We start from the raw sequence: 27,925 nt of genomic DNA on the forward strand, positions 1-27,925 counted from the left end.
CCCAGGTGAGACCTGAGCGTTTCCATACCAGTAATCTGGGTAGCGGAGCCTGTCAGATTACCTTGATGTGTGTGTTTTCTCTGCGTTTAAGCTTTCTCAAAGCATCCCCTTCACAGCCTTGTGGAGTCTTTTGAGATTTAGCGGTGCGGCTTCAGAGGAAGGGGACAATTAAGGTTATATTAATGGCGTGCCACTGACGTTAGCCATGTTCACCTGAACGTTGCGTCTGATGGCCAGTCTCTGCTGTAAGGTGAGATGCTAGTTCTGTACTTTTGTGTGTTTCGCAGTCTGCCTGTCTCTGCATTAGGCTGAGTAGCTGACAGGCTGGCTTATATCTGAGTACCAAGTAGAAAGCAGAGGAAGCATATAGTTGTGCTTGTCTGCAGCAGGGCAGTTTCCTCTAATGCCTCAACGTTAAACATAAGATATGCTGAAAGTAGCTCAGCCTCTCTTCAACAGACAAAAAGAAAAATAAGAACATTGGTATGTGAAAGGGGCCACTTTTGTTGAGGAAATCGTGACTCTTATGAATTTGATCATTTCAAGACTTGACCACAACTGTAAAGTAACGATATATTTATCATACTGCAGAAACAGCACACTGGATTACATTAATTACTTAAACCGATACTGAATGACTTGCACTGACATGGAGCTTAGAGCCACTTAGTATGTCACTGGCACATAAACGCAGCAGTATTTTCATTTCATTTTCTTTCTCCATCAAAAACTGGAGAAATTCCTCCGAAAGGTCCTTGTCTTTAAGCTATTTGTATGATTTGTGCTGCTGTAACATCTTCTTCCTGTTTATCTACAGCATACATCAATCTATCTATCACCAGTTATGAGGAAAAAGCAAACACCAGGTGTTTCTTTGGCAGATTAAATCATCGTATCATAGTACTGTTGTGGGCCCACGGTCTCCTCCAGACTGGATGTGCCTCAAATACTCCTACAGTGAAGCATAAAGGGGACATTCAATGAAAAACCTGAGCAACCTCAGCTGGCTCAAACCATGGCTTTAATCTAATTGTTTTATCCCTTAAAAGTGTGCCCATGAACACCAGGCAAAGAAAACAACTTCTGGTTGACGGTAAGCACAGATTGACGGCTTCATTGAGCATCCCCTTTTTCACCACAGCAGTCAAGCTTAGCATTTGTTTCCTGCAAGAATCATTTTTCAAAGCTTTGATGGTAAAGGTAAAGAGTGTGAGGACTTTGCTCTCTTGGTTGAACACTGACTCAACATCCCTTTTAGGTCCTGGACGATTACCCAGTTATAATTGGAAGTAGTCAGACGGCCACCCTTCATTAGAATTACCATCTCCTCTACTATGCAGCGTTTTACCAGCCATATTTAACAATCCAGGCATCAAATGAAACCCCTCTGGTCTCCTCAAGTCCCAATGTCGCTGCTTTAACTTCAGTGTCTGAGGTGTGCCACAGTTCTACAGGATCAATCCTGTCTCCTAAACAAACAGCTTAGACAAAAAGAGGTTTCGTTATTTCTCTCAAACATAACTGTGACATGCTGTAACGACTATGGATCTGAGACAGAGAGGAAAACATGGAGAAATATATCGTGACGGTACATGAAAACAGTGTCGGATCCAAAACTGAGACGATATAAAGGGGATACAGTCAGATGTAGCTCTAACAATTAGAAACGTTTTCTTCGTAACGGAGCAATAAAACATTCTCAGATCAAAGCATGACTGAGAGAAATAAGTAAAGAGGTCCGAAGATACTGTTCATACACAGAGAAATAATAACTGAAAAAAAAGGGGGGCACCCCATTCCTTTCCAAAAGTAGCAGATGATGCGGATGTACTTGAAGGTTTGCCTGCAGATTGCAAGAATCCCAAAATGAAGATGAGGTTAGGGCAGATGGAATGTGTAACCTTCAACGCCTGCGAATATACAAAGATATCAAATTAATTATCTTCACTATAAACTCTGCAGCTTTCCAGTTTAATGAGCAGAAACTAAACCACGGGGCCATTCAGGTCCATTGCTGTGAGAGGAGTAGAAAAGCTGAGTGTTGGAATAACAAACTTGGCATTGTATGAATGGGACTGCAAGGCAGAGGTATAATGAAGCAGTATCAAATAAAGACGGTGCGCATTAATATGGAGAACTTGGCTTAAAGGGATGAGGAAGAGGGTTTCAGATTCTGCCTGAGCCCACAACAGGAAGGATGTGACATGGGTATTTTTTTTTTATTCAGCTGTGACAGAAGTAAGTGAGTAAACTCGATGAACATGCTGTGGGAAGAGGCTTTGTCAGCTGTCATGATGTGACTCTGTGTAAGGGAGTATGTAATCCTACATACCTCTTTAAGTAAGTGGATTCTTTTTTTCTTTATTTTTTCCCCTTTAGATTAAGATTTCTTGTTTTTATGCTCATGTGTTATCCTGCTCTCCCTGTACAAAAACTGGTGTTTTTTTGCTCTCAGATACAATGCTGCACATAGAAATGTCCTGCTCCCTATTCTTTTTATCCTTGTACCCAGGTTCCTTTCTCCTCCTTTCTGCTTTGAGGCTGCTGAAAAAAATGCTACCAGCAACAGTGACTTGATAATTGGAAAACATAACTGGTAAGATAGATGTGATTATGTGACGTCAGCTGCTGATGAAGTTAAGGAACTCCTGACGTGTCACAAATATAGTGCCTCTAATATGTGCTACACCAAGAAAACCCTGAAGTCATGGAGCGCCACAGGGTTCTGTGCTTGGGCCAGTTCTTTTCACCTTATACATGCTTCCATGAGATGATATTATTAGATAGCAAGGCATACATTTGAATTGCTATGCTGATGATACTCAGCTATGTTCACATATGAATTCAATCAGATGGTTAGATTATAAGCACATCTTAAAGACATATAACCCTGGATGGAACCTTGGAGTTATTTTTGACTAGAATCTATCTATTGACTCACATATAAAACAGGTTTCTAGGTCTGCCTTCTTTCACCTTCGTAATTAGGAACATCCTGTCTCAGGCTGATGCAGAGAAACTAGTTCATGCATTTGTTACTTCAAGACTGAACTACTGTAATTCTTTATTATTGGGCTGTCCCACAAATTCTCTGAAAAGCCTCCAGCTGATCCAAAATGCTGTAGCCAGAGTTCTGATGAGATCCAACAGGAGAGATCATGTTTCTCCAGTTTTAGCTTCTCTTCATTGGCTCCCTGTTAAATTTAGAATAGCATTTAAGATTCTTCTCCTCACATTTAAAGCTCTTAATGACCGAGCTCCATCATATCTTAAAGATCTCACAGTTTGATGATTTCCCAACAGAGCACTTTGCTCTCAGACTGCAGGTCTACTTGTGGTTCTTAAAGTTTCTAAAAGTAGAATGGGAGGCAGAGCCTTCAGTTATCAGGCGCCTCTCTGTGGAACCAGCTGCCAGTTTCAATTTGGTAAGCACACATCCTCTCTACTGTTTGAGATTAGACTTAAAACTTTTGTTTTTGATGAAGCTTATAGTTCGGGATGGCTCAGGTGACCCTGAAACAGTTATGCTGCTATTGGCCTAGACTGCCGTGGGACCATAAATATCTTTCATAAATACCTCACTTTGCTCTCTTTACTCTCCATTACATTATTATTTCTTTTTTTCAACAGGTATCCCTGGCCTGCTGTTAGGATGCTTATTGACCCTTCTTTCCCGTCCTCTCAAGCCCGCACCGGGCATAAGGCCACCCTTCCTGAATCTGGTTCTTCCAGAGGTTTCTCTCTGGAGTTTTTTCTTTCTAACATCAACTTGTGCATGCAGTTTCCTCAGCAGGGCAACTTATTTTAATTCATATTAAAAGGAAGTAGTTTTAAGTTTTTTTTAGTTCGAGTGAAAACATTTACAGTGCAGAAAAATCTCCAGAATGAAGTTCACGTCCCTCAATAATCTAACTTGCAGATTCGTTAACACATTATTGCTTTTTTTTTTAATGGAGTACAATACAAGTTTATACTTGACAGCTTTTAGAAATGTAAATCAAAAGAAGAAAGCAACTTTAAATGAGCTTGAGTGGAAAGAGAGAAGGGCTTTTCTTTTCTTCAACTTCTTTTTTTTTTTACCTTAACCAGCGAGTGGAGGCCTTTCTCCCCAAACATGTCCTGGAGGAAGATGTTGTCCTCAGGGCGGCTGACATGAGGCTGCAGCTGAAATGGCAGGGCAGCCAGCAGCTCATACAGACCTGCAGAAGGGGGGGACAGGAAACAGAATGTCATCATGGCAGTGGGAGGTGTTAGGGCACGCATGCAAAGGCACAAACGCACAAACATGGACATGGACACAGATGTGGACACAGATGTGTATACATCTGTCGTTGGATAAGGGACAGAAGGTGTTTCAGTGTCACATGTGCTGAATACATATTTCTCATACAGACGGGCATCTTCACCATGAGACAATGGATGCATATGTAAACATAGAAATAATTCTCACCATTAGAACTTTTACAGATCACATACATTGGATTTGTATCTATGGTGAATCGCTTTATTTCTTCCACAAATTCATCTATTCTTCCACAAATTAATCTATTCAAACATACACACAGAGAAGCAGACCTTGAACAGACTTTGCTACCAAAAGCCCTCCAATGCTTGTCAATGGAAGCAAGAGGAAACATAGAGGGACTTAAGTATGTCCCCTAACCTGTACTTCCTGCTTTTGTCACAGCCTTTCCTGTTTTTGTCTGTAACTAATTAGAAAGAACTAAAAAAAAAAAGGAAAAAGCTTCACATTAGGCAACTCCAATTGAACCTTCTTTCTTTCATTGAACAGATGATACACAAGCCTTCGAAGGCTTGTCCAAGTACACATCATCTCTGCCTGTAAACATGCAATTGTTTTACGACTGAAGCACACGTGTACTTGCTTAAATAGAACTTTTGAAAGAAGTGTTTGTGATAAATTGTCTGTGCGGCTGTTCTGATTGTATGTCAGCATTTTTTTTAAACCGTCTAAATCGCAACTGAGCTTAAAAGAGATGAATTTGAACTAAATGAACCGAACAGGCCTGGCTGCAGACTTCATGACCACACAAGGACGGCAGACTTTTGCATTTCCCCTGCCCAGCGTCGCCCATACACAGAGCATCTCCACAGCCTGAGCAGTTTGTTGGTGGCAGTGAGAAAAACAGGGTTCAGGGAGCAGCAAGACCACAGCTGAATCTGAATCCTGTCAGAACAACACATGCTGAAATCCACAAGGCCTTTGGGGGTTTACTAACCCAGCTTACACAAGGAATGAATATTTCAAATTCATTTTAAAGAGAACCAGACTGGGGAGCTGATGGTTTCAACATTAAGCAGAGGGGAGGCGAAACACTCAGAGGGAGAGAGAGCACAAAACCAGCGAGTCAGTGGGGCCGCTTCCAAACACAACAGAATCCTGCAGTGAAACTGATGGAGAGCAGTGGCAGATACTTGTTTGTTGCTTAGGTCTTCAGTGTGGCTGCGATTCACTAAACCATGGGGCACACTAAAGGTCAGGCACTCAAGCTGGGCTATATGCTTCAAAGACACATTTACTAATGCATCAAAAAATGTCTGCACAATTTAAACTCCTCAAACACAGCCACACTGTGCTGAAAACCTTTGAATTCATCATGAGAAGAAACTCATGAAAGGTATATGAAATATATGAGAGGTGGAACCAAACTTCTCTGTGAGTGTTTATCAGCGGACCGAGCAAAAAAAGAGAAAGGAGAGATTGATTTGATTGCGATCGGTCAATTCATAACTGAAATGATTGATTGAAAAGCAATGGTTGGAGTTGCTGGCTGAATGAATAGCTGACCTGGCTGGCTCTGATGTGTGTGTGCTGGCAGCTCAGAATGTCCGCTGGGAGAACCACGACCGACTACACTGGGTCATGTCTGTCTCTCCTGCTGCTGCCGGGCACTCAGATAGATGGACTGTCATCTGCCACTCTGAACCCTCTGCTTCCCATTTGGAAGCGATTAGGGTTTTGAGTCCCTGGAATCTTTGAGCGGAAGATAGATCACAATTATAACCTGCCTGGCTCTCCAGCTCCCGACACAGAATGTAGGTTAGCACCTCATACCTCACTGTTCCAAAGGTTAAGTGTTAAAGTAAATTACAACACAGGAGTGAATAAAGACACTGAACAAGACAACATAAAACAACAACTTGTCTTGTTTCTTTGCGTCTTTACTGTGTTTTATATGGCCACAGATTCAAATAGTTGGCCATTGCTTTGCATGTCATGCATCACGACCGAGTAGAAAACAAAGGCTTTTTTTGCTGTAGTTCGTCCGTGAATTTACATTTACCTCTCTGCATTTTTAGCTGCGGATTCTGGCGCCACGTGCTGTTTAGACAGAGAAACTCGCACTGAGGGCGGTCATTGGTCATCGTAGTGCTGACCAACTGAAAGTTTGAAGAGAGAAGGCGATCGACCAATGATGGTGATTCTCTACAGTCAGAGACCGTTCCAGAAGGTGGGACATAAAGAGAGACAGCCTGTCCAAAACCTGGACTTTGTCTTCGCACTTCCCCTCCTCACTTCCACTCCATCTATGCTGTAGGGCTACGAGCAGATGCAATTTCTAGCTCTGAAAAAGAGGACATGTCAGGGTAAAAGAGGACGCCTGGTCACCCTGTATTATGGAGACACACCAGACCTATTAGCTGGTTGGCATAAAATAACAAATAAGGGGGGGGAGATTAAAAAAAAAGAAGAAAAAAAATCTGCCACTGCACTTGCCTTATGAACTGAACTCTGTGACCCAGGGGAAAGTCTGTTTGAAGCAGCAACGCAAAGAGCTGTGGAGAAGCCAAGAGCTAAACAAAGAAATCCTTAAAACTGAAATCAAATGGAAGAATACGTGGATGGCCAGACGTGGAGAAAAGATGGAAGAAGAAAGGGAAAAGAGGGCACGAGCCAGAAAAAGAACAACTTAAAAGGGTAAAATCATTGCGTGTAGATGCTATATAAAGAAATAAAATCCTGGGCCAGATGTTCAGATATGTGCATAGAGCATGCATGTCAACTGTGTCCAGCACAAACAGTGACATAAAGGGGGAAGAAAAAGAAAAAGAAAAAGCAAGGCCTGGCAATTCTTTACTATTAAAGGGTGGACCGAACCGAACCATTTCTTGTAAGGCTGGTCTAGCTTCATTTGACTTGCTTTGGCCAGACTACTCTGGAACCTCTCGTGTGGTGGCTGTGTATAGTGGAGCTGGCAGTGTCTAGTGGTGTGTGCCACTCGGTTCTGTTGTGGGTTGTGCTGAACCAGCCAAGTCCAGAGGTCCTGAAGTTCAGCGCGACGCTGCGGAGCAGGGCCGAAAAACAACGGGAGGGGCCAGGGCCTCCAAAGTGTCCCGTACGGGGAAGCAACCACTTTTACAGCCAAACAGCACTTCCCCTCTCACACCCACACCAACCAGCGGTCAAGGAAAATAACCATGTTTTTCACAGATCTCCTCTATGTGAAACACAGACCAAAAAAAAAATGCTTTAAATATGATATGCACAAATTGCTAGTCATGTAGGTCAACTTGCTCTGGGATTTTTCAAGGTCGACATAAAACAAGGAAATTACTGGCACTAATCTAGAAACATAAAATTAGTAAAATATGACCCTTTCCACCACAATGTAACTTCAGCACTGCTTAAACACACAACACCAGAAGCACACGAGCGGCTGGGAGACAAATTTACTAGCCTGTCTGTAACTTTGCTTGCTGGACTTTATGGCTTGGATAAAGCTTCAATATCATAACTATTGTACATACAAGAAGACAAACTGTGTGTGTCTGGTGAAAATAAACTCGTTTGAATACAGGAAATCAATGCCATTTCCTCTCCCTGCATGTTCTCCAAGGTGCTGACTGAGTTATTGACCACCCTCGTATATCTTGTGTGAAACAAAGAGCGTATCATGTGCCTGGGATTCACCAGACTGCTCGGGGAAGAGCATTGTGACAACATGCGAGAGCTCTTTCAGCAGGTAAGTATGAGGACTGTGGAGAAAAACGGTGGTAGCTATGGGTGGCAGCGAGAGAAGCAGCTGCAGGCTTGTGCTGACTAATCCGTTCAAGGCTTGATTTACTTCTTACTGTCAAGTTGAGAGAGGAGGAAAGGCTGCCTTAAGCATAAAGGGAACAGAGACGGGGCAAAAAGACAACATTGGAGATATATACGTTACCATAAATAACATCTTATTAAAGCGTGGTTGCAGACAGAAAAAAAAGAATGATGATACTATAAAAGGAAAATGAACTCTCTGAGAATAGTGGCGGGAACAATGGCATCCTGCAATAGGAGGAAATAATAATTGCAGCAATGATGATTCCTGCACATACGCAAAAATACTTTAACCCAAAGGGAAAAACTCTAGACAGACAGTGGGTGGGAAGTTAATCAGAATAAAGAGCCAAACAAAAGGAGAAGTGTTTAAGGGCCCTGTATTCACAGCCAACACAGGACAGAACAGAATATGTCATCAGCCCTTAGGAGGCAGAAGAATGAAACACTGACCATGAGGCATCACCTACCACGCGTTTAATTATGTAGTATCACGAGCTGTATTGGCTTGGTAGACACTGTGATCTTTAAACACAGCGTGCAATGAGTTCAGCAGCAGGAGAGTGTGCTGCATTCAAGCCCACAAGCCTCCCATTACCAGCTCAAACCGCTTGTCCACATTCAAAAGGTCAGGCGATGGAGCCCTCCAATATCATGTTCACGGATATTTCAATGCTACGCTCTCTGAATAATTCCATCTTTTAGGGAGGGAAGGAAAACTGAGTGCCTTTTGCAAGATGTTACTTAGAACTCATCAGCATGGAAAAATGACATCAGCAAGCACTGTGGATTGGTCAAGGTGCAATCAACCGTCCCTCCAATTATCTATCAACTGTTCCACAGCCACGGGGTCAACTCTGCATGTACGGCATTTCAGAGCCTGCAAAGAATCTGTGGTTCGTCCTGAGATCATGCCTCATGTTGCACTACTGTTGTATTACAGATCGAGGGTAGGGCAACCATCACTAAAACAATTTACCTTTCTTCATCTAACTTTTCAACACAACACCAAGAAATTGCTTCATGAAGTAATTGGCCTACCAGTCCACACTGCATCACACCTTCACTTTATTCTTCAAAGGGCTGTCAACACATTGAAAACAGAGCACAGGACAAAAGGACAAGTCTAATCAACATAATTGAATGCATACATTCTGCAGAATCAGCTCAACACCGGAGGAGTCGTAGCGCTTTCGTTCAAAACTGTTTTAACGGTCACACTGTGGCAGCTGAGTGAACAGTGACAGAGAGCATCTGCTCTCTGCTCATCTGGGCAAGCAAGAAGTAACTTAAAGGGAACTTAGTATCTTCTCCAAGTCTGAGTGGTAGAACTGCCACTTTTAAAAAGAACTGCGAGTGATAAATTATGTAAGGGAAGACAGAGAGGGCAAAAAATTACACAGGGAAAACACACAAGGCTAGGAATGTTCGGGCAGACAGAAACATGATGACAGAGACAGCATCATGGATCGAGACAGATATATGACATGTGGCGGCTGGAGAGCATAGCAGAGTGCCAGTTTAATGTTTGTTGGATGCTGGAACGGTTCGTCTTGAGGACTGTTGGAAGGCTGAGTTTGGCTGCAGTCATCCAAAACTCCTCTTTCACCATATGCAGATGAAAGAGTGCTGTTTGGCCAAGTCTGAGCTGGCTAAGTTTAGAGCGTCTCTAACATGGTAGACAAGACGGAATCCACAACAAGCCAAACCAATGGCTCTTTCAAGTCCCATGAAGAAGCGCTAATGCCACCCAAAGTACCTCGTTTTGATCGCACAATATCAGCGGCAGTTGTGAGAGTTTGTGCATCTTCCACTGGCTTAGTCACCATATTGCAGGCTATTCCTGAGCACTGCCAGCTCGTCAAACAGTGCACATGGTGTGTAAAACTGTTTCTTTTTTCTAATGCAAGTGAGCATGTCCTGTGCTCCAGTGATTGATTTAGTACCCTGTGGACTCTGGAGGAGAATGCTACTAACTCTACAAAAAGAGAAATAATTCTCGACATTCAAATTAATAAAAATGATCATTCCTCTCTCTCAGTTGCGCTCATTTGGTTTCTTTCTTTTACATCTGTTTCCTTTGACTGTGCTTTTTATTTTTGGAGCAAAATTATGTGGAATTTTAGTTCTGATACAGCTGGAAACATGGAGCTCTTCCAGTGGCGACAAATCCTTGTGTTTCATTACTGTATCACCGCGGCACCAACTGGCCATCGCCCCACGACAAATGGCTGAAAACTCCCAAAGGACCCTCCATCCTCCATCCCCTGCCCCCTCCCCCCCAACACAGGCAAAGTCAGGCCCCAACCCTCCCTAATGTGTCCCACAAGTTGAAGCCAACTAAGGACCAGATGCTCAGAATTCTTGACATCAGGATGGAAAAATGTAGTTATCCCTCACAGAGAAAAAAAATGAAAATATGGCCAATATTCTTTTCATAACACTGATATTATTTAGAGATTTGTACTTCTACATAGGCCTTTGTACAACACAAGAGTGTGTCTATGTGTAAGCAGTATTCTAGTGCAGTCACACACTGCTTTACAATAAGAATATCTGAATCGTATTATTCCAGATCATTATATAACCATCGCCTTTCCCAACAGGGACGGCTCAAGATTGGAGAAAATAACATGGCTGGGATTGTTCATTTATCACACCCGCCTAAACATACACAGCCAGTAAGTTATCAGCAGGTCTGGTAGAAGCTTTGTCCCTATGAAAGATTTCCAGCTGTGTGTCGGCCACCTCCTCTGCAGCTGTGCGTGGCTGAACCACCCTTACCTTTAAATGCTGTGCGGGGGCCGTAAACCTTGATAGAACATGCAGGTACGACTTGGAATAACATAGTTAACTTTAATGAGGTTAATAAAAGGGCATCGGGGTCTTAAGAAGTGCTTTGAACACAGGAGTGCAAAGCAAGGTTTCGGCCTAGCCTCTGGTGTGTGGTTTAATGGGCACAAAGCAGTGACGGTAACGGCACATAAGGGATGACTTGTCAGCAAGAATTTGACTCAGCAGAAGCCCAAAAGACTTAATTAATCACACCAATAAGTGTCTTAGGCGATAAATCAAGCAGGGACAACAAGGGCAGTAATGTAACAAGGACTACAATGTAATTTAAAGCACTATGTCATATACAGTGTCCAGTTTTCAGGCACAAGTGATAAGTGTATATTACCCTTCTCCAGTTATTTTATTTCCTGATATTCTCACCCAAATAAGTGTGCACAGACAGAAAGTTGCTCAAAGTGTTCAGACTTCATGAGAGCCTTAGTTCGACCTGGGAAGGCCCTCCGAGCCTTTTTATAAAAAATGTTCAAAATAAACAATGTTAAACGGGGAGCTTTGGTGTTCAGGAGTGTTTAGGTCATTCCAGGACTGACAGGAATTTCCCGAATACACTCCTGTTTCCCGTTAACATCCTTTAGATTCTGGACCCTGCTGACATGTAAACCTTCTACCCAGATAGAAGTTTCTCTACCCTGCCTATCATCAGCCCCCACCATAGCAAACGTCTCAGCACAATGCTGCCATCACCATGTTTGACTGCAGTGATCTTAATGGGAATAGCGACCAAAGACGTCTTTATTCTTTATTCTAGACTTCTTCATCTTTATTCAACAGAAACATAGTTTTTCTTCTCAGAGTCTAAAGGTTTTTGTTAGCCTTCAGCCAAATTCCCAGTTAGGCCACTCTAACATAAAAGCCTGAATCAGTCATTCAGCCATTAGAATCTTTCACTCTATGACCATTTCACACACTGAAGTTACTGCCAACTCAGTCAATACTTTATTTCATTTGAATTGCTTTTCTGCAACCCACTTTAACAATGCTACAGTTACATAAAAAACAGCTCAGCTTCTCTATAAAACTGTCTTTGTAGAAATACATGGGAGTAAAATGGAGTTATGGACTGAAGCATGAATGATCTGATTAATATGTTTACATCCAGCTTTAGTTGGACAAAGACTTTTTTTTTCTCATGTCAAGTGAATGTGCTTATTAGTGCATTCAATGGAGCCTCATTTTTTATTTGATCTCGTTTTACTATCATGCACAGAACCTAATTTCTTTGCCCAGCCACACTAAAAGTAGCTCTTTGTTGTTGAAAGCTTCATGACTGATGAATGTGAGGCAAATCCCACTGTGCTGATTGTGAGAGACAACAAAATCATGCCCCCTCTTCATGTTTTCTCTCCTTTGGCGCGGTTGATTTACGTGCCGTTGCCCGTTCTTGCATGATGTAATAACTTTTCTCTCTTTCTCAAAAGTGCATCCTCAAACCTTTCACAGGTCAGCATCCACAGCCACCGATTCCTCCACTTTCTCTTTCGTCCTGGCCTTCTCAAGAGGACCTTTCTACCAGCTTTTAACGCGTCAGTCAGACAAAGGATGCAGCACAGAAACAGGAAGTGCTCTCCCAGCACACATGGCACCGTTTGCCTGCTCAAAGAAACCGTACAACATGGCAGCGCCACTATGGCTTATCTTTATGGACCTACGGCAAAGTAGACATGATTTACCAATTCTAATCTAATAAAAAAAATATATTTAGCAAAGACATTCGATAGTAATCTCGGCACAGTTTTTAAGAATATATTCTGTTCTTTGTGAGAACACACGGCACCTTTAAAAACAGCTAATATTTCATTATATTAGACGTGTAGTATAGTAGTGGTGTAAAAATGGACAGAAATAATCGAATAATTATTGCGGTTGCCAAATTTGAGGAAAGATCTCATTTCCATACGTATTCAAAGATAGATGCAGGCTAATATTGGACAATTTGGCAAACGTGTCTGTTGAAAAAAAAAAACAGGAAAACTCAAACTAGTAAACTCACACCTGCAGCTGCATTCGCAGGATTTGAGTCTGGATGTTTAGAATAATATCTCCTGCTCTAAATTGCCATGTCAGTGTATTCTACCTCTACTCCACAAAGGGAACCTCTCCACCACAAGACTATAATCACATAATTCAAGATGCAGGGAGGAAATGGGGCTATAAGGAGTAAACACCCACTCTCGCTCCAGGAGGCTCTCTGACCTCTGAGTGGCATAAACCAGATGCTGTGTGTCTGAGGGTCTCTGAGAGCAGAGACGTTAACCTAGGAGCTTTGAGAAAGTCCCCTGACTGCAGTCAGTGAGCTGCCGTTACTGTATCACTGAAGCAGAAGCGGCCAATTAATACTGAAATACAAAGCTCATGTCAGTGCAAACAGGGGTGAAAAAAGAAAATCATTTTAGGTTTTTATCTGAAACTAAACTAAATATCAGTGATCGATTCTACATCAGAGTTTTTCTGTCTCTGTGGGGTTTGTTGGACATGCTGCAGTAAACCTTTGGTCGGCCACAGCATCTGTCCAGAAACCTAAAAATCCTAAAACTTAAACTTGCAACTAATGAACTTCAGCAGGGAGATAAATTGTGTGCGGAGACAGAGGAGTGGGCCGGGTTTGTCCGTCTGGATATCTCTGAGTGGGAGATGAAACAAACTGAGATGAGCCGAGCCAAACTGAGCGGAGGCGTAACGGTTATCTGTCCCCGACTGAGCTGCAACCAAACTCCATCACAGCTGAACAGGAGGAGAAATGACTTAACAGCAGCTGTCTGGCACAGAGAATACAGCTTTGCAAAGGGAGGAAAGAGGTGGGGGGTGGGGGGGCGAGGAGGTTAATCTGCGTTTAGTTTTGACTTATTGTCTGAAGGCTCCTGTGAGGCAGACTCCCCACTGTCAGCCCTGTGAGGCGTGAATTGGAAATTAAAAGCTCATTTTCCATCTCTTCTCAGTAGAGATAGACTGATATGTTTTTTTCAGGGCCGATACTGATTATTAGAAGTCAAGGAGGCCGATAAGCGATATTTGGAGCAGATATTCATTTGCAGTAAAAGTAAAAATATTGGTGTCAGACTTTTGATTAATACAAACTCCAACACATAAATTGGTTTGAATGCCTTTAAGCATATGCTTATTAAACAGATTTTCAGATAACAGAACATGTTAAAGTTTTTTTCTTTGAATTTTGATTTTGAATGCTTCATTTATTACAGCATTTGGGGAGTCTGTAGTTGATTTCATTATGGAAATATTATATTTTAACATGCGATAGCAGGGACCCTGTTATTCAAAACCAGGCTGCTACATTACTAACCATTAATGTTACTATAGCTGAAAAAAATAGTACAATAGCAATAAGAGAGACTCCCACTATTCTCCAGCCATCCCCTCAACGTGCTTCCCTGCAATAAAACTGGACTGAATTGAGTTCATTAGGTTTTTACTCACTCTTTCTCACTCACATACGTCTACTATCACGAACTATTTCCTTATCGATGCTTTCAGCAGCCCGTCTGGAGGGAACGGAGCTGCCGCTTATAGCGTTATTGGGCTCACAGCAACATTACTAGTAGTTGTGAGTTGTAGAGAGCTGGGATGTTTAGAACAATTTCAGGAGAGTTTTCTGCCTTAAATTACTTTCGAAACGTATATCTGCTTTCTGTAGCTTCTCCTCTCATCAAAACTGTTTCTCCTCTCTGCCGTGTGTGTGAGCAGTGTGCGTGTGCAGCTCTCACTGCTGATTGGCTGTTACCTGGTTCTGTGTAACCAATCAGATGGTGCTGTGGTTGGGACAATGCTGGAGGCAGAGTAGAGACTACAGACAGAGAGGCTCGGCTGCATCTGAGCCAAAATAACCCAGTTTAAAATTGATCTCATAAAAAAAAAAAAAAAATTATTTTTAAAAAGGCAGAATCCGATATGCGTCAAAATGCTGAAAATCGGTGCCGCTAATGGGCCTGGCCGATAATCGGTCGATCGCTACTTCTTAGCTGCCTTGTTAGAATGAAAATCAATGCGCGTTTGTGTATTATTATCATTATTGTGGTTATTAACTTGTGTTTCCCTGTTACAGGTATCCTTTCAATGGCGTTATGGTGTTTTTCCCCCCTCTTTTCCCTCTTTTCTGTCTTCTCAAACCCCAGCTGGTTGAGGCGGATGGCCACCCTTCCTGAGTCTGGTTCTGCCAGAGGTTTCTTCCTGTTAAAAGGGAGTCGTTCCTTTCCACAGTCGCCACAGGCACGCTCAGGACGGGAGATTGGACTGAAGTTTCATTGCAAACTGTTGGTTTCCTTAGCTAGGATATTATTTTTTTAATTGGCTCTATATGAATTAATTGGATTATGATTACAATGAAGTGAATTCCAATTGGCTTGAATTGGACTATATTATTTAAGTGCCTTGAGATGACAATTGTTGTAATCTGGCGCTATATAAATAAAATTGAATTGAATAAAAAAATTGAATCTATTAAAAAAGCATAATGCAATAATGTTAAATGATCAACTTCAATCATCAGCTTCCCAATCGTTGATAAAATCCAGAGTGATGTGGCCTTTTTTTGAGCATGTTTGTTCATCACATATAAACATGGTGTTTTTAAAAATGTGTTGTCCGGTGGATCTGTCAGTTGACATTTATCTGTGGTCCTCTCAAGGTTTTTTTGGTCATCCTCTTAAGCGTCCTCACCAAGTTCTCCAGCCATGTTTTAAGGTCAGTTTTCATTTTATTGTTTTCTCACTGCTTGATGTCATGTATCAAACGAGTTATTTTGGGCTGAGGTCGGGAGACAGAAAGAGGAGAGAACGAGGTATAATCTTACGTGCCCTTGATTTGTCTGCCAATTTATTTGCCCTTTTAAATACTCCAATAATGAGCATTTTAATTAAATCTAATCTTTGAAGCACACTTCACATTTTTGCTCATATCTGGCGATGAAAGTGGAGTTATATTAATGAAAATATCTTCCCCAATATCTAAAAAGGCTGAGTTCAGAACTAATCATCTTAGAGTGGGTGATGGAGCCAGTGATGGAGCCAGTGATGGAGCCAGTGATGGAGGCCAGTGATGGAGGCCAGTGATGGAGCCAGTGACAGCACAGCCACCACACGTTTGGAAACAATTATAACGACAGTGCATACATATTTACTTCCCTACTTTGAGGCGAGACAGCTCTTGATTACTGTAAGATAAAGGCTGCACATGAAACCCAACAATGTTGGTTGGTTCTGTAATCTATGCTTTGCTGAATCCTGTTACTGTGGATAAAGGCTAAGAGCTGTAGACTGAGGGCTTTGGATTGAAAATGCACCATTTAACCAGTGTTACATCCATCCATTGTCTTCTGCTAATCTGAGGTCTGTTGTGCAGGCAACAGGTTCAGGACAGAAACTCAGGCATTCCATTCCACAGCGACGCTTTTCAGCTCCTCCTGGGGAATCGAAAGCCATTTCCAGGCCAAAAAGGGATCATATAATCCCTCCATAATGTTCCGGATCCCTGTAAACCTCCAAAGAGAGGCGACCAGGAGGCATCATAACCAGATGCCCAAACCACCTGATCTGGCTCCTCTCGATGCGCAGGCGCAGGGCTCTACTCGGGATGGCTGAGCTCCTCACCCTATCTCTAAGGCTGAACCCGGCCACCCTCTGAAGGAAACCCATTTCAGCTGCTTGTATCTGCAATCTCGTTCTGTCAGTCCCTACCCAGATCTCTTGACCACAGGTGAGGGTTGGAGCAAAGATGGACCAGTAAAGTGAATATCTGCCTCTTCAGCACAACACACTTTAGCAGCTCATCACTGTTGACCCGCAGTGAACAACCGGTTTCCACTTATGCATCAAACTGTTTTCTGTAAAGTCGCTTGCCATTTTTATGGGATTTTGATGCCATCTAAGTGCTCGCAGAGAGGTTTGTTTTATCAACAGTTGTGTTACATCCCAAAAATGTAGGCGGAGCCGGAGAACAAAAAATTGCCAGATTCTGTAGTTGCTTTAAAATGCTACTGGCTTATTCATTTTAGCCTAACACAGAAAATAATCAATTTGGACTAAATCTAAAACTATCACACTATCAAATGAATGCGATTAACTGTTTGAGTGCTTTCCGAATCCAGCAAAAACAGACAATTACTTCTGATGGCACATTGGTGTAAGCTACACCATCGTTGAGTATCTCACTCAGCTAAAATATAGCTTTTAAAGCTATATTTGCTGATGTTCGGTGAATATGTTAAGCATATGTTAAACTACAAACAGTATTTTACTTTTTTTGCATTTAATCGCATGTAGATGAGATGCTATTCATCGAGAAATAGTTCCTTTTTCATTTAAACACACGGTTTTAATTCTATTATATTTCAAGATATAGTTTTAAGTTGCTCAAGAGCCAACTGATCTAAGAACATATGCAGACTAAATATGTCAAGCATCAGAAATATGAGAGACTTTCCATTATCCTAACGCAGCATCATTATGATGCTAAGTGTAATACAACCAGTATTCTCTGCAAACTTTGGTACGATGCCGGGTTAAATTCCGGTGCCAGGCCAGCCACAATTATTTGTGACTTCACCAGGCAAGGGGATCAGTAACCAATCATTCGTGCATTATGTTCATCATGATTCACCTGCACAGTCAACTTCACAAGACCATCAAGGGGGAAGTAGAGGAGATGGGCCGAAGGAATCTTTACAAGTTTTATTTGGAAACCCGAGTCCTTGTCGGTAATTGCCCAAAATGACTGTAATCGTAATTGACGGTCTGGCTTTCTACTTTGCCTGCACAAATTTCCACGACGACAGGGGCTTCAGTAACTCTGTTAAAAGTCTGGATGCAGTAACCCACACACTCTTTATCCATCAGCACAGGACCTAATGTCTATCCTCCTTCCATCCTTTCGCTGTCCTGCATTTGTGTGGCTGAGTCCTCTGCATGGGCAGTGATGCAGCCGGCCAGACTGAGAGAAAAAAGGTGTTCCTGAGGGCAGAGGTGGTGATTTCTGGCAGCTGTTTTAGTGATAACAAGCTTGATTTGCTCCTCAATGTCACATCACATACTCATCAACACATTCACATTGACAAACTCCACAGATGATGTGAGAGGAAACAGAAAATGGTGCATGCATTAGAACATAATTACCCTCTGTGTTGTTAAAGTGTACATTTTACTTGGAAAAAAACAGTGAAAACGGACTGGTTTATCTTCCAACCACACTTGGTTAGTCCACTCAAGAAAAACAACCTAAGGCAAGTTGAGAGTAATCCTTTTCTGAACTTTAGATGTGGATGTTCTCTGTTTTCCGTTGGGGTCATGTAAGGTACTTGCATTCATTTGTGCTGGCTGTGTACTGATGAGCAGTTCTGCTGAAGGAACTAGATATTATAAGTACATTTTACTGGTGTGTGTGCGTTTTGCAGACGACTTGGTGTTACTGAAAGTGTTCCTTACTGAAAGCTTTCGTACCTGGCTCGTGGCCGGCTCCAGTGGCCAGGGCAGGCATGGCTCCTGCCGACAGTTTCAAGGTTCCCCTCAGGCTGTGGAAAATGGCAGCCGTGCATCAAAGTGGCGAGCTTCTCAACAGAAATCCCAAATAACCAGCTGAATCCGACAATGGGCTTTATGCCATGGAGCCCTGGAAGTAAACAACATTTTAGTACCTCGATGTCAAGAAGCAGAATGGCCGTATACATGTGTGTCTGTTAACGACTGCGTTTGTTATTGGACTGACAGCAATCTGTAACCATGGATATGAATATCAACAAGACCAGCAAATCCATGTATTTTTTGGAAGGGGACTCAATCATTTCAACTGAATAATTGCTCTTTCACAAATCTTCCCAGTAGACTCTGGATGATCGCCTGTGATGCTCACAAACGCGACAATCTTTTTCACCCAAAACCACTTCGTCTTCTGCTTTGGACACTAGCCAAAGAAACCTGACCTGGCACCTGGACACTGATGATACACACACACACACACACTACTTTCAAACCCTGTATAAAGCTAAAAGAAAGAGGAACTTCATACACAGCGGAGAATTCAGGAAGCAAATACGACGAACCTGTGAAAAATCCATCAAGAGTCTGAAATGAGTGGCTTTCAAATAGAGGCAACTGGACAGAAAGAAAGTCCAGGAAAGGACGGGGGGGGGGGGGGGGGGGGGGGGGGGCAGCTGATAAGTGTCATGCCTCAAACTTTTGGCTCCAAAAATCCCAAACAGGATCAAGTGTGCTTCAACGTGATCTGCAACAGAAGTAACGGCTCGTCACGCTTCCAGCCGTGAATCTGTTTGTTTGATCCTCATCCACAGTCAGGCAACCACAGGAAACACCTAACCAATAAACAATTAAGATCTATTAAACGTCGATTCCCATGTGCAGTGGCCCAGTCAAACTGTAGGGCCTTGTGGGGTGATTTAAGAATAAGGTCAAAAGAGACAAAGTCAGAAACACGAGTTACACTCTTTACAGCAAATGGAAAAACTTGCTGCGCTGGACTTTAAGTCAAAGTCTGTGATAGCTGACTTATGACCACTTAACGAAGAACAGGGTGAACGAATGGTTAAATGGTGTCAGCCATATACTATAAGGCTATAGTATATGTCAAATAGGTGCACCTGCGGAGCTCATCACAACTTTTCTTCTATAATGAATTTCCTACTTCTGTAATGGACTGGCAGTCAGTCCGGTATGGACCCCACCTCTCGGATGATGGCAGATAGGAGGCGTGCACAGGCTTAATCCCAGGCAAGGCGGTAACCCGTATCTGTCTAATATATTGCAATGTGAAATCACCTCCGGACCTAGCAGACACCAGGTCAGGCCCTTTGGAAAAAGCATCTATTCTGTACAGTCCAGAAGATGCTGGAGCGAGCAAGTGTGCAAATCATTGAGAACATATCAGAAACAGAATATTTGTCCTCTGGATTGAGATGTACAAAATGTGGTGCATTCATCAAACAGCACTTAAGTGAGAATCGATTTTCCAACAAGAGGAGATCTGGGAGACAAATTTCAAATCTGCTCCTGCTCCATGCCAGCACCCATTTGTAGGCCAGATTTCTTGGTCGTTTGCAGGAGCAGAAAGTGCAAGCGAAAAACCTGATGAAATCGGAGTTCATTGCTGTTCAACCCTTTGTGTCCGTCAATAAAATAGGTTAAGAGGACCAGCAGAAAAGGGCACCGGCGCCTCAAGTCATGACCACAAAATCTCTCCAGCAGGCCAATTTGAACAGGGGACCAAACCTAACAGCCACTGAGCTCACGCCAAGAGCACTGACCCATGTTAAATCAGTTCAGTGTTTCACAAAGAGGGCCCTGCACGGTTTTGTCATAAACTTTGTGATCGGATTGACAGACTTAAGGAAAGACAAGGGAGGAAGCCCATGAATAATCTTGAGGAACACTCTCTTATATCTCTTATATCAGCCGATCACCCTTAGTCGCATCTAAACGGGAATGACCACATAGTCCCCGATCCGAGGACGGATTCATCTTTCCTTGTGGATAGCTTTCAGAAGGTCAGGAAGCATGTTGCAGAACTGGGAACACCTGGGACTTTTAACAAGGCCCAAAAGTGTCATAACAGACAAGCTTAAAGAAACATTCTCCACTCTCAGAATGCTCTGACCGTGTCTGCTCAGATCACACAATATCAGATGGTCATTTGGGAAGTAAAGTGACACTTGGCCATATGTTATAGAGATGGTGGTATGAGCTTAATTGCTATGAAGTATTCCTCTCTGTCCGCTCGTGAAGTCTGACATCAAATGGTTCTGCCACCATCTAGTGGGAACGTTCACAACTGCAAGGAGCGTTGGCTCCTCAGGTCCGGCTTTGAAAACAATCTGCGGCACCTCTCCCCTACAAAGCCAGGAGACTCCGTCTGTGCCTGCTTAGCCTTGTTCACAGTTTGAAACACGAATCGGTATTTGAAGAGAAAACAGCTTTGGGTGATGGATGGATCAGGTGAAGGGTGGAAACAGAGATGTGTAGGAGAGTAATTCTTCCTTTCTTTTCAAAAACAAGCCCGTCTGTCCAGCCAGAGGGCGAGGCGAGCCCAACCGCCTGATGCTGTTAAAAGTACAATAACAGAGTCAGGAGGTGAGTGACTGACGGGGAAAAAAACACTACGACACTCCTCCAAGTGCCTGTCAACGATTTGAAAGTCTGCTCCGCACGAAAAAATGTATTGTTTCAGTTTTTATTTTAACCGTGGACGAAACTGTGAACACTCAGCGTTCAAAACAAAAAGACAAGGCATCAAGATCCTCATCAGGAGAATAAGGAAAGAGGAAAAAACGTCATGCTCTGACTAGATGGACCGGTTCTACATTCATGTCATCTCTATCCGGACCCGGACATGAAGCGCAACAACAGGACACATGAGAGGTCCCCGCTGCTATGTAGCACCACTTTAAACCTCCCCCCAGGCAAACCTCGCTCATCCACCATCAGGTGACAGGAAGGCCAGTTAATAGTGCCAGATTTCACTGGGCCACCATGAATGACAGTGATCATCTTAACAGCATGACTGACACCCATCCAAAAGCAGCCCAGTCGCGCCTGCTCTGGTTACAGCTCCAGGGATTCATTTTCTGTTGAGTTATCCAACAGCTTTGGTCTGTTGATCAACTTCAGCTCGAGTATTTTATCTCAGCTGCTCCTAAGAGGCTATCTGACACCTGCTCAGATTACCAAAACTGTCCTGTCACTTTTGGCATCTCTCAGCTTTTCAGATCTACATTTTAGGACCAAGTCACACTTAATCCTAAGAGAAAAAAAAGTTCATGTCGTTTCTCCTACTTTTGACTTAATCTATGTGATAGATATAAAAAAAGCTTCTATGTTCACACAGTACTTTCAGGCAGGGTATTTACTCCTCGTGCTCTGATGCTACTGGCACTCACATGCATCTGTATTTAGGTTATATTCGTATCAATAATATGTCCAAATGTGTCGACGGTATCATTTACTTTAATAAGCAAGAACTGAAACAATCGTATGGAAAATGTGACTGAATTTGAACTTTGAACAAAAGATTAAATTCTTCAAGAGCACAGAAGTATAAGCGCTTTGATCAGTTGAGCTAAATTTTGGTTTCCATCAATCAATCAAGCCTCACAGCAAGAGGAACCCTGGTTCCGATCCCGTGTGGGGCCTTTCAGTGTGAAGTTTGCATGTGTGGGTTCTCTCCGGGAACTCTGACTCCCTCCCTGGCTCCTGAGCATGTTAGGTTCAATAGTGACTCTGCATTGACCGCAGGAGTGAATGTGAGAGTGCATGGTTGTTTGTTTGTCTTTTTTTGTCTCTGGCGACCCGTACATTTAGTCATGAATGTAATCAGTTATATCCTCACAGTGGCTGGGATCAGTGAACATTCTGCTGAGATATATTCATGCCATGACCAATTTAATAACTCTTTATCACACTGATAGAGTTTAGTCACTTAAAGACTTATGGTATTTAAATGAGGTCTGTCACATTCAAAGTTTATTTGCTATATTTAACTGATGCATTGTTCTTGCAATTGACCCGTGTACCCCGCCTCTCATTTGATGGTAGATGGAATAGGCTCCAGCCCTCCCAAAACCCTGAATTGGATCAAGCAGGTATAGAGAATGGATGGATGGATTTCAATCAGGTAACGTTCACAGACTGAGACTCAAATCGATCACTGTAATCTACATTCCTGCTCCAACTACAGCCCATCGACGCACACAAACTACTGGTACTGTTGCTGCATGTCTTTCCTCTCTCTCTTCCCGATTCTTTTGGATTCATCAAATAAAAAATATTCGAGAAAGCAAACGAAAAAAATTACCTCAACCTCCAAAAACCTCATTATATTCTAAACCACTGCCTGCCATTTCATAATTCAGAACTACTCATGCGACCAAGGCCACAGACTTGCTGAGTTATTAAATTAACAGCTTGTAATCAACACTGGCTCAGTGGAGGCTAGACTGTATTGTGATGGCAACAATCTTCCAGTCAATAAACAAGCTCTGATTATGTTTAGATAGACAGAGGGGACTCTGAATAGGCAGAAGATGAGAGCTGCAATGCCATGTGGGAACGATGAAGTTGTTCCTTTTATGGAAATTTTAGTTTATTTTACTTGAAGCCTCACTGCTAAGCTCCAGCTTTGAGTGTTGGTATGGGGCAGCTGTGAAGACAGATTGGATGTAAAATCAATTTGTATTTCAGCTACTCTACATCATATTGGCTTATAGCAACCACAGAGTGCAAAGTCAGACAGACAGAAGTAGATAAAGTTACAGCCACATGCACACAGCCATACATGACACATTCAGAAGAGTATAATTGCAGAGTCTCCAACTGTGGTGAAGGCGAACATTCGATTACACACAGGCGCTCAGCGGGACTACATTTCAACGGGCGATGCATAATTGCAGTGTATCAAACCCTGGGGAATGTTCATCCACATGACGTTTTCAAATGGAAATACTTGTTTTTAAGATAGAAAGAAAAGAAATGTAAAAATTCTTCTGCACAGGCAGCTTTTTTTCCTGTGGAAAAACATGTTGTTGTAGAATGTCTTTCTCCTGCCTCAGCACAGCGTTGCCAAAATGTCACCGCGTCAGTGCTTATTAAGTGTGAGGCGTGTGACGCTGGTGGGCCGGGGCTGTGTTTTCTGGAGTACGCCATACGTTTCCCAGTTAATAGCCGTTAGCTTTACGAGGGACTGGGGCTGCTTAAGTTAAGACTCGGCGGTACCTGGTGTGAACCAGAAGGGACAACAATGAGCAACAGGAGGAAGAATAAGCACGCAACGGAAAAGCCAACGTGGAACATCAATAAATGTCATTAACCCGTGACCAAGAGAAAAAAAAAGGACGGCTTCATCCAATGCGAGAGGTTAACAGAGAAGTCTCTTGGTCTCAGGTGGGACTTTTGACAGCTCAGACAGAATCACGTTGCTCGTAACTGTCCAAGCTTTCCACATAAAAGAAATCAGCTTATGTGTATGTAACACATCTGTGCTGACACACAAATAACACATGCTCACACAGAACAAACTGTGTTTAGGTCAAGCAGAGAGGGGCTAAAACGTCTTTAATCATTGTCCCCTTTCAGTCTCTCAGCTGGCTGCAGCGCTTCAGTGTTAAATGCATTAAGGAGATTAAATCATTAAGCAAAACAGAAGTTATATTCCCAGGTTAGCTATCTGTCCTGGGTTCTTAGTAATCAATATTACCGCTTTTTCAATGATCTATGTCCTTGTATACTGCTGAGCTGACAATAAACACTCTTGAATCTTGAAACCAACAGTTTCACTGCAGCTCTGGAACAATTCGAATGTAAAGACCAAGTGTAAAAGTCACTTTATCCTCACAATAATACAGTAAGCACAGAAAGCTCATCTGCTGAAGCACAAATGAGGCCAAAACTGATCTCAGACTTACCAGATCAGATGTAGTTTCCCACATCGCAGCAGGCAGAAAAACACATGCACTGAAACAGAATCCTCCCATACCGGAAGACACCCAGCGCCGCAGCTCACCTGAACAGACCTGAAATTCAAGCTTGTTTGGTTTTTTTTCCCCCTGCCACCTAAAAGGTTCACAGTGCTCCACCCTCTTTCGCTTCACAATACAACTCGTATGTAAATAGAGGGAAACGTGAGACTTTGCCATGACTTCAAACACTTCCCATATTTTCAGTGTTTGATCTAAAAAAAATAAAATAAAATAAAATAAAAAAAATTGTAAAAGTATTTTTTACACCCAGACAAATTCAATAATCTTTCAGAAAGCTAGCACTACAGTGGGGTTAAACATATCAAACATGGTGCTCATTATAGTTTTTTTAATGACAGTCAATGTGACAGATCTATAGCTTTGAACGGTACTTTGCTTCCCTTTCCCTCTACACACCTGCAATGATGTCACTCCAATAGTTCTGTATAAAATGGAAATTAAACAAAGATAAAAACTAAGGAAACACCCAGGTACTAATCAAAAAAATCGTTTGATTTGGGAGCATCTTAAAACAGGATTAGCATGTTGGATACTGAGTTTATGTTGTTCTCACAACGCAGTGACAACAACTGTCCACTAGATGGTGAAATAAGCTCACTAAATATCTTGATTTAGATCTTTATTTTGTGGAATAACAGACACATATTCCACATTTTCTGCTTGTTGCTGCTCAAATCATGACCTCAGATATGTCCCAGGCTTCCAGTGAAAGAAAACACAACCAGTAGTCTAACTGACAGCCTGTCTGTCTTCTGTTCAAACCTTTGCTAAATGAAATCTAAATTATTGCAGTCTGCAGGAAATATCCTGCTCTCTGGCTCATTGTCATGCATTTTACCTATAACAACAAAAATCTTTTTTAAAAAGACTACTCGTGAAAATAGTTAATAATGAATTGGTTTTGTTGCACTTGCTCCATTGTGCTCTAAGCTTCTTCCTTGTTTTAACACACTTCTCCGTCATTGTCCCATCTCTGCCCTCTGGTCCCCACACAGACACAGCAGCTCTTTGTCTCTCTCAGACCCATTAGCAAGGAGGGGAGCCATAGTCACTATCAGTCCCCGCTGACACATTCCACTGTCTCTTTCTCACGCACATACACTTGCACAAGTAACAAGGGAGAACACGGAACAGTTAACGACCAATTACAGATTCCACAAATTGGGGGAAAAAAAACAATTGTCCTATAACGCATGCGGGAGGGGACAGAAAGACGGGATGGATGGAGATGTTGTGGTTTTGCTGGGAGTCGTAAAATACACTTTGCTTCATCAAAAAAATATATATATCAATGTTATGAGTGCTTTTAAGTGCCTGAATGAAACTGTACACGTTAACACATTGTTATTCTCTTTAATAAATGTGTAATAAACACTAACACTTAGCCTCAGAGAAATCACATGATGACGGACTTTCAGAGGACTGACAAACAGACATGAACCCATCATAAGAGGCATAGAGAGGGAACAGCAGATAGCCATAAGCCTCACTAATCTGAAAGTCCTTCTCAATGCCATTGTTGCTAGGTAACCCACATCCTAACCAGGTATTACTGTAGTATATTACTCTACCTGGAGTGCACTGGCAGGCGCAGGAAAGAAACACATAGGCAGACAAACAGACAGCTGGTCTGATAGATGAGATCAATCAGATAAGAAAGCAGTGATGCAGCCGACGGATGCTGGTAGGGTCAAATGGGCCGTGCACGTCTCTCCAGGATTCTTCACACACACAAGCACTCCTGATGTGTGCGTTTATAGGGGAAGTTGAAGTGAGACCTTTAACAGCAGCATAACTGATAAATAATAGAGAAAAATAATAAAAATAATAAATAAGACAGGAAAAAGGTAAAAGATAAAAAAAAAAAACACCCATCAATATGTCTGTCTGCTATGCACCACATTGTGCATCATTATGAACACAAATACAACCATCATCTTATCAGCTAGTGGTTCTTTTAACAATTCTAGACTTCAGGTCCAACAAGTGGTTACGCCAAGCCACCTTCAGAGGTAAGAAAACAACAGAAGCCATTATCATCATGTTGGCTGATGAGCAAACAGCAGCACAGGATCACCACACGCAGCGATTTCTATCATTTGCATGTTGCCCCTGCATGTTTAATTCAAAGTGCAAGAGTCTACAGCTATCATGACATGTCCATGAGGCAGCATCTGTTGGATGCTGGGTTTAGTCATGAATGTAATCAGTTATATCCTCACAGTGGCTGGGATCAGTGAACATTCTGCTGGGATATATTCATGCCATGTCCAATTTAATAACTCTTTATCACACTGATAGAGTTTAGTCAGTTAAAGACTTATGCTATTTAAATGAGGTCTGTCACATTCAAAGTTTCTTTGCTATATTTAACTGATGCATTGTTCTTGCAATATTATTCCCAGCAATCGTAATTCAAAGCAAATAGTTGACACCCAAATACATATTTAATTCTTCACCAGCCACAATAGTTCAATCTACTGCTGCAGAGCTGTGTGAAGCTTTCCAGTTCAGCCCTGAACCCGTCCGTCTCACATGCACAGGTCAGATCGCTTCCTCCTCTCGTAATAAACACACAAATCCAAGCAGACCAATAGATCAAAATTTGATAATGAGAGGAATGCATCAACTTCACCGCAGTTCGCTGAGTGCAGGAGCAGCAGCAAGACAATGGATGTTAATGTGAGGGAGAGAGAGGAGAAGCTCTTTTAGAATGTCAAAAAGAAGAAAGAAAAAAAAAAGATGCGATCTTTGTGTGGTCAAAAAGTTATTAGCATTGTTCTGATGAAGCCCTGACGTTTTATTTGACCAGTCTGATGTTGATGTATAGAACGTAATATGCTCATTTCACACCATAAATGAGGCATTGTGTTAAAATCTGAACATTTAACCCAATTCACATGAAACACCAGTGACATATGATATAAGACCAGTCAGCCTGGACATACCGAGATGTGAATTTTAGTTCATATCGCCAGGTCTCATGACAGATCTACACCTTTAGGCTCAGTACTCAAGACAAAAGCAATTCCACTAGAACACTACATTATATCTGTTGTAGTTACAGGAGGCAGGAGGGAGCACAACCATTCTGCACTGCTTGTGATACAAAACAACTAATAGATCCTGGTGGTGTGATGTCATTTAAAGTTTAGAGTTAAAACTGTTTTTTTCTCAGACAAGAATCGTTCACAGCCCTAAAATGGAACAAAATGCCTTTCAGCCGTAGGATATGTTAGACAATATTTAATGTCCAACGATGAGAAGTTGCCATTACAGGCCATGTGTGTTTGGGTGGCACTATGCCACCCACTTGAGTTTCGACTTTTAAAGAAATACCACAAAGATATTGCTCTCAAACACACATTCAACCCTGCTTTTGAGAGAGAAATAAAAGATAAGAAGTGTAGAAAAAGCCCTTATCTGTAGATATCGATCCCCATAAATGAATTTGCTCTTGGCTGACTATGGCTCCTAATGATATGACAACATAGAAAGTGAGCTTCCATGGATTCTAACAA

The 27,925-nt window shown here is 42.2% G+C and overlaps 1 protein-coding gene across 2 annotated transcripts in view; it reads right to left on the reverse strand.

Moving 5' to 3' along the window:
* Positions 1–27,925, reverse strand: part of mpp7a (MAGUK p55 scaffold protein 7a) — a 114,712-nt gene that overhangs the window by 70,758 nt on the left and 16,029 nt on the right. The window contains exons 1-3 of one of the 2 annotated variants that reach the window (XM_072378195.1): positions 24,330–24,413; positions 18,364–18,532; positions 4,081–4,199 (exon numbers count right to left, since the gene is read on the reverse strand). In XM_072378195.1, coding sequence (XP_072234296.1) covers positions 4,081–4,199; positions 18,364–18,400 — 156 coding nt within the window. In that variant the 5' untranslated portion in view covers positions 18,401–18,532; positions 24,330–24,413. Of the gene's footprint in view, positions 1–4,080; positions 4,200–18,363; positions 18,533–24,329; positions 24,414–27,925 lie in introns of those variants that run through there. The other variant, XM_072378194.1, reaches the window with a different exon arrangement.

This window comes from Leuresthes tenuis, unplaced genomic scaffold, assembly GCF_036924035.1.
Source record: "Leuresthes tenuis unplaced genomic scaffold, fLeuTen1.0.hap1 SCAF_24, whole genome shotgun sequence".
Taxonomy (NCBI): domain Eukaryota; kingdom Metazoa; phylum Chordata; class Actinopteri; order Atheriniformes; family Atherinopsidae; genus Leuresthes; species Leuresthes tenuis.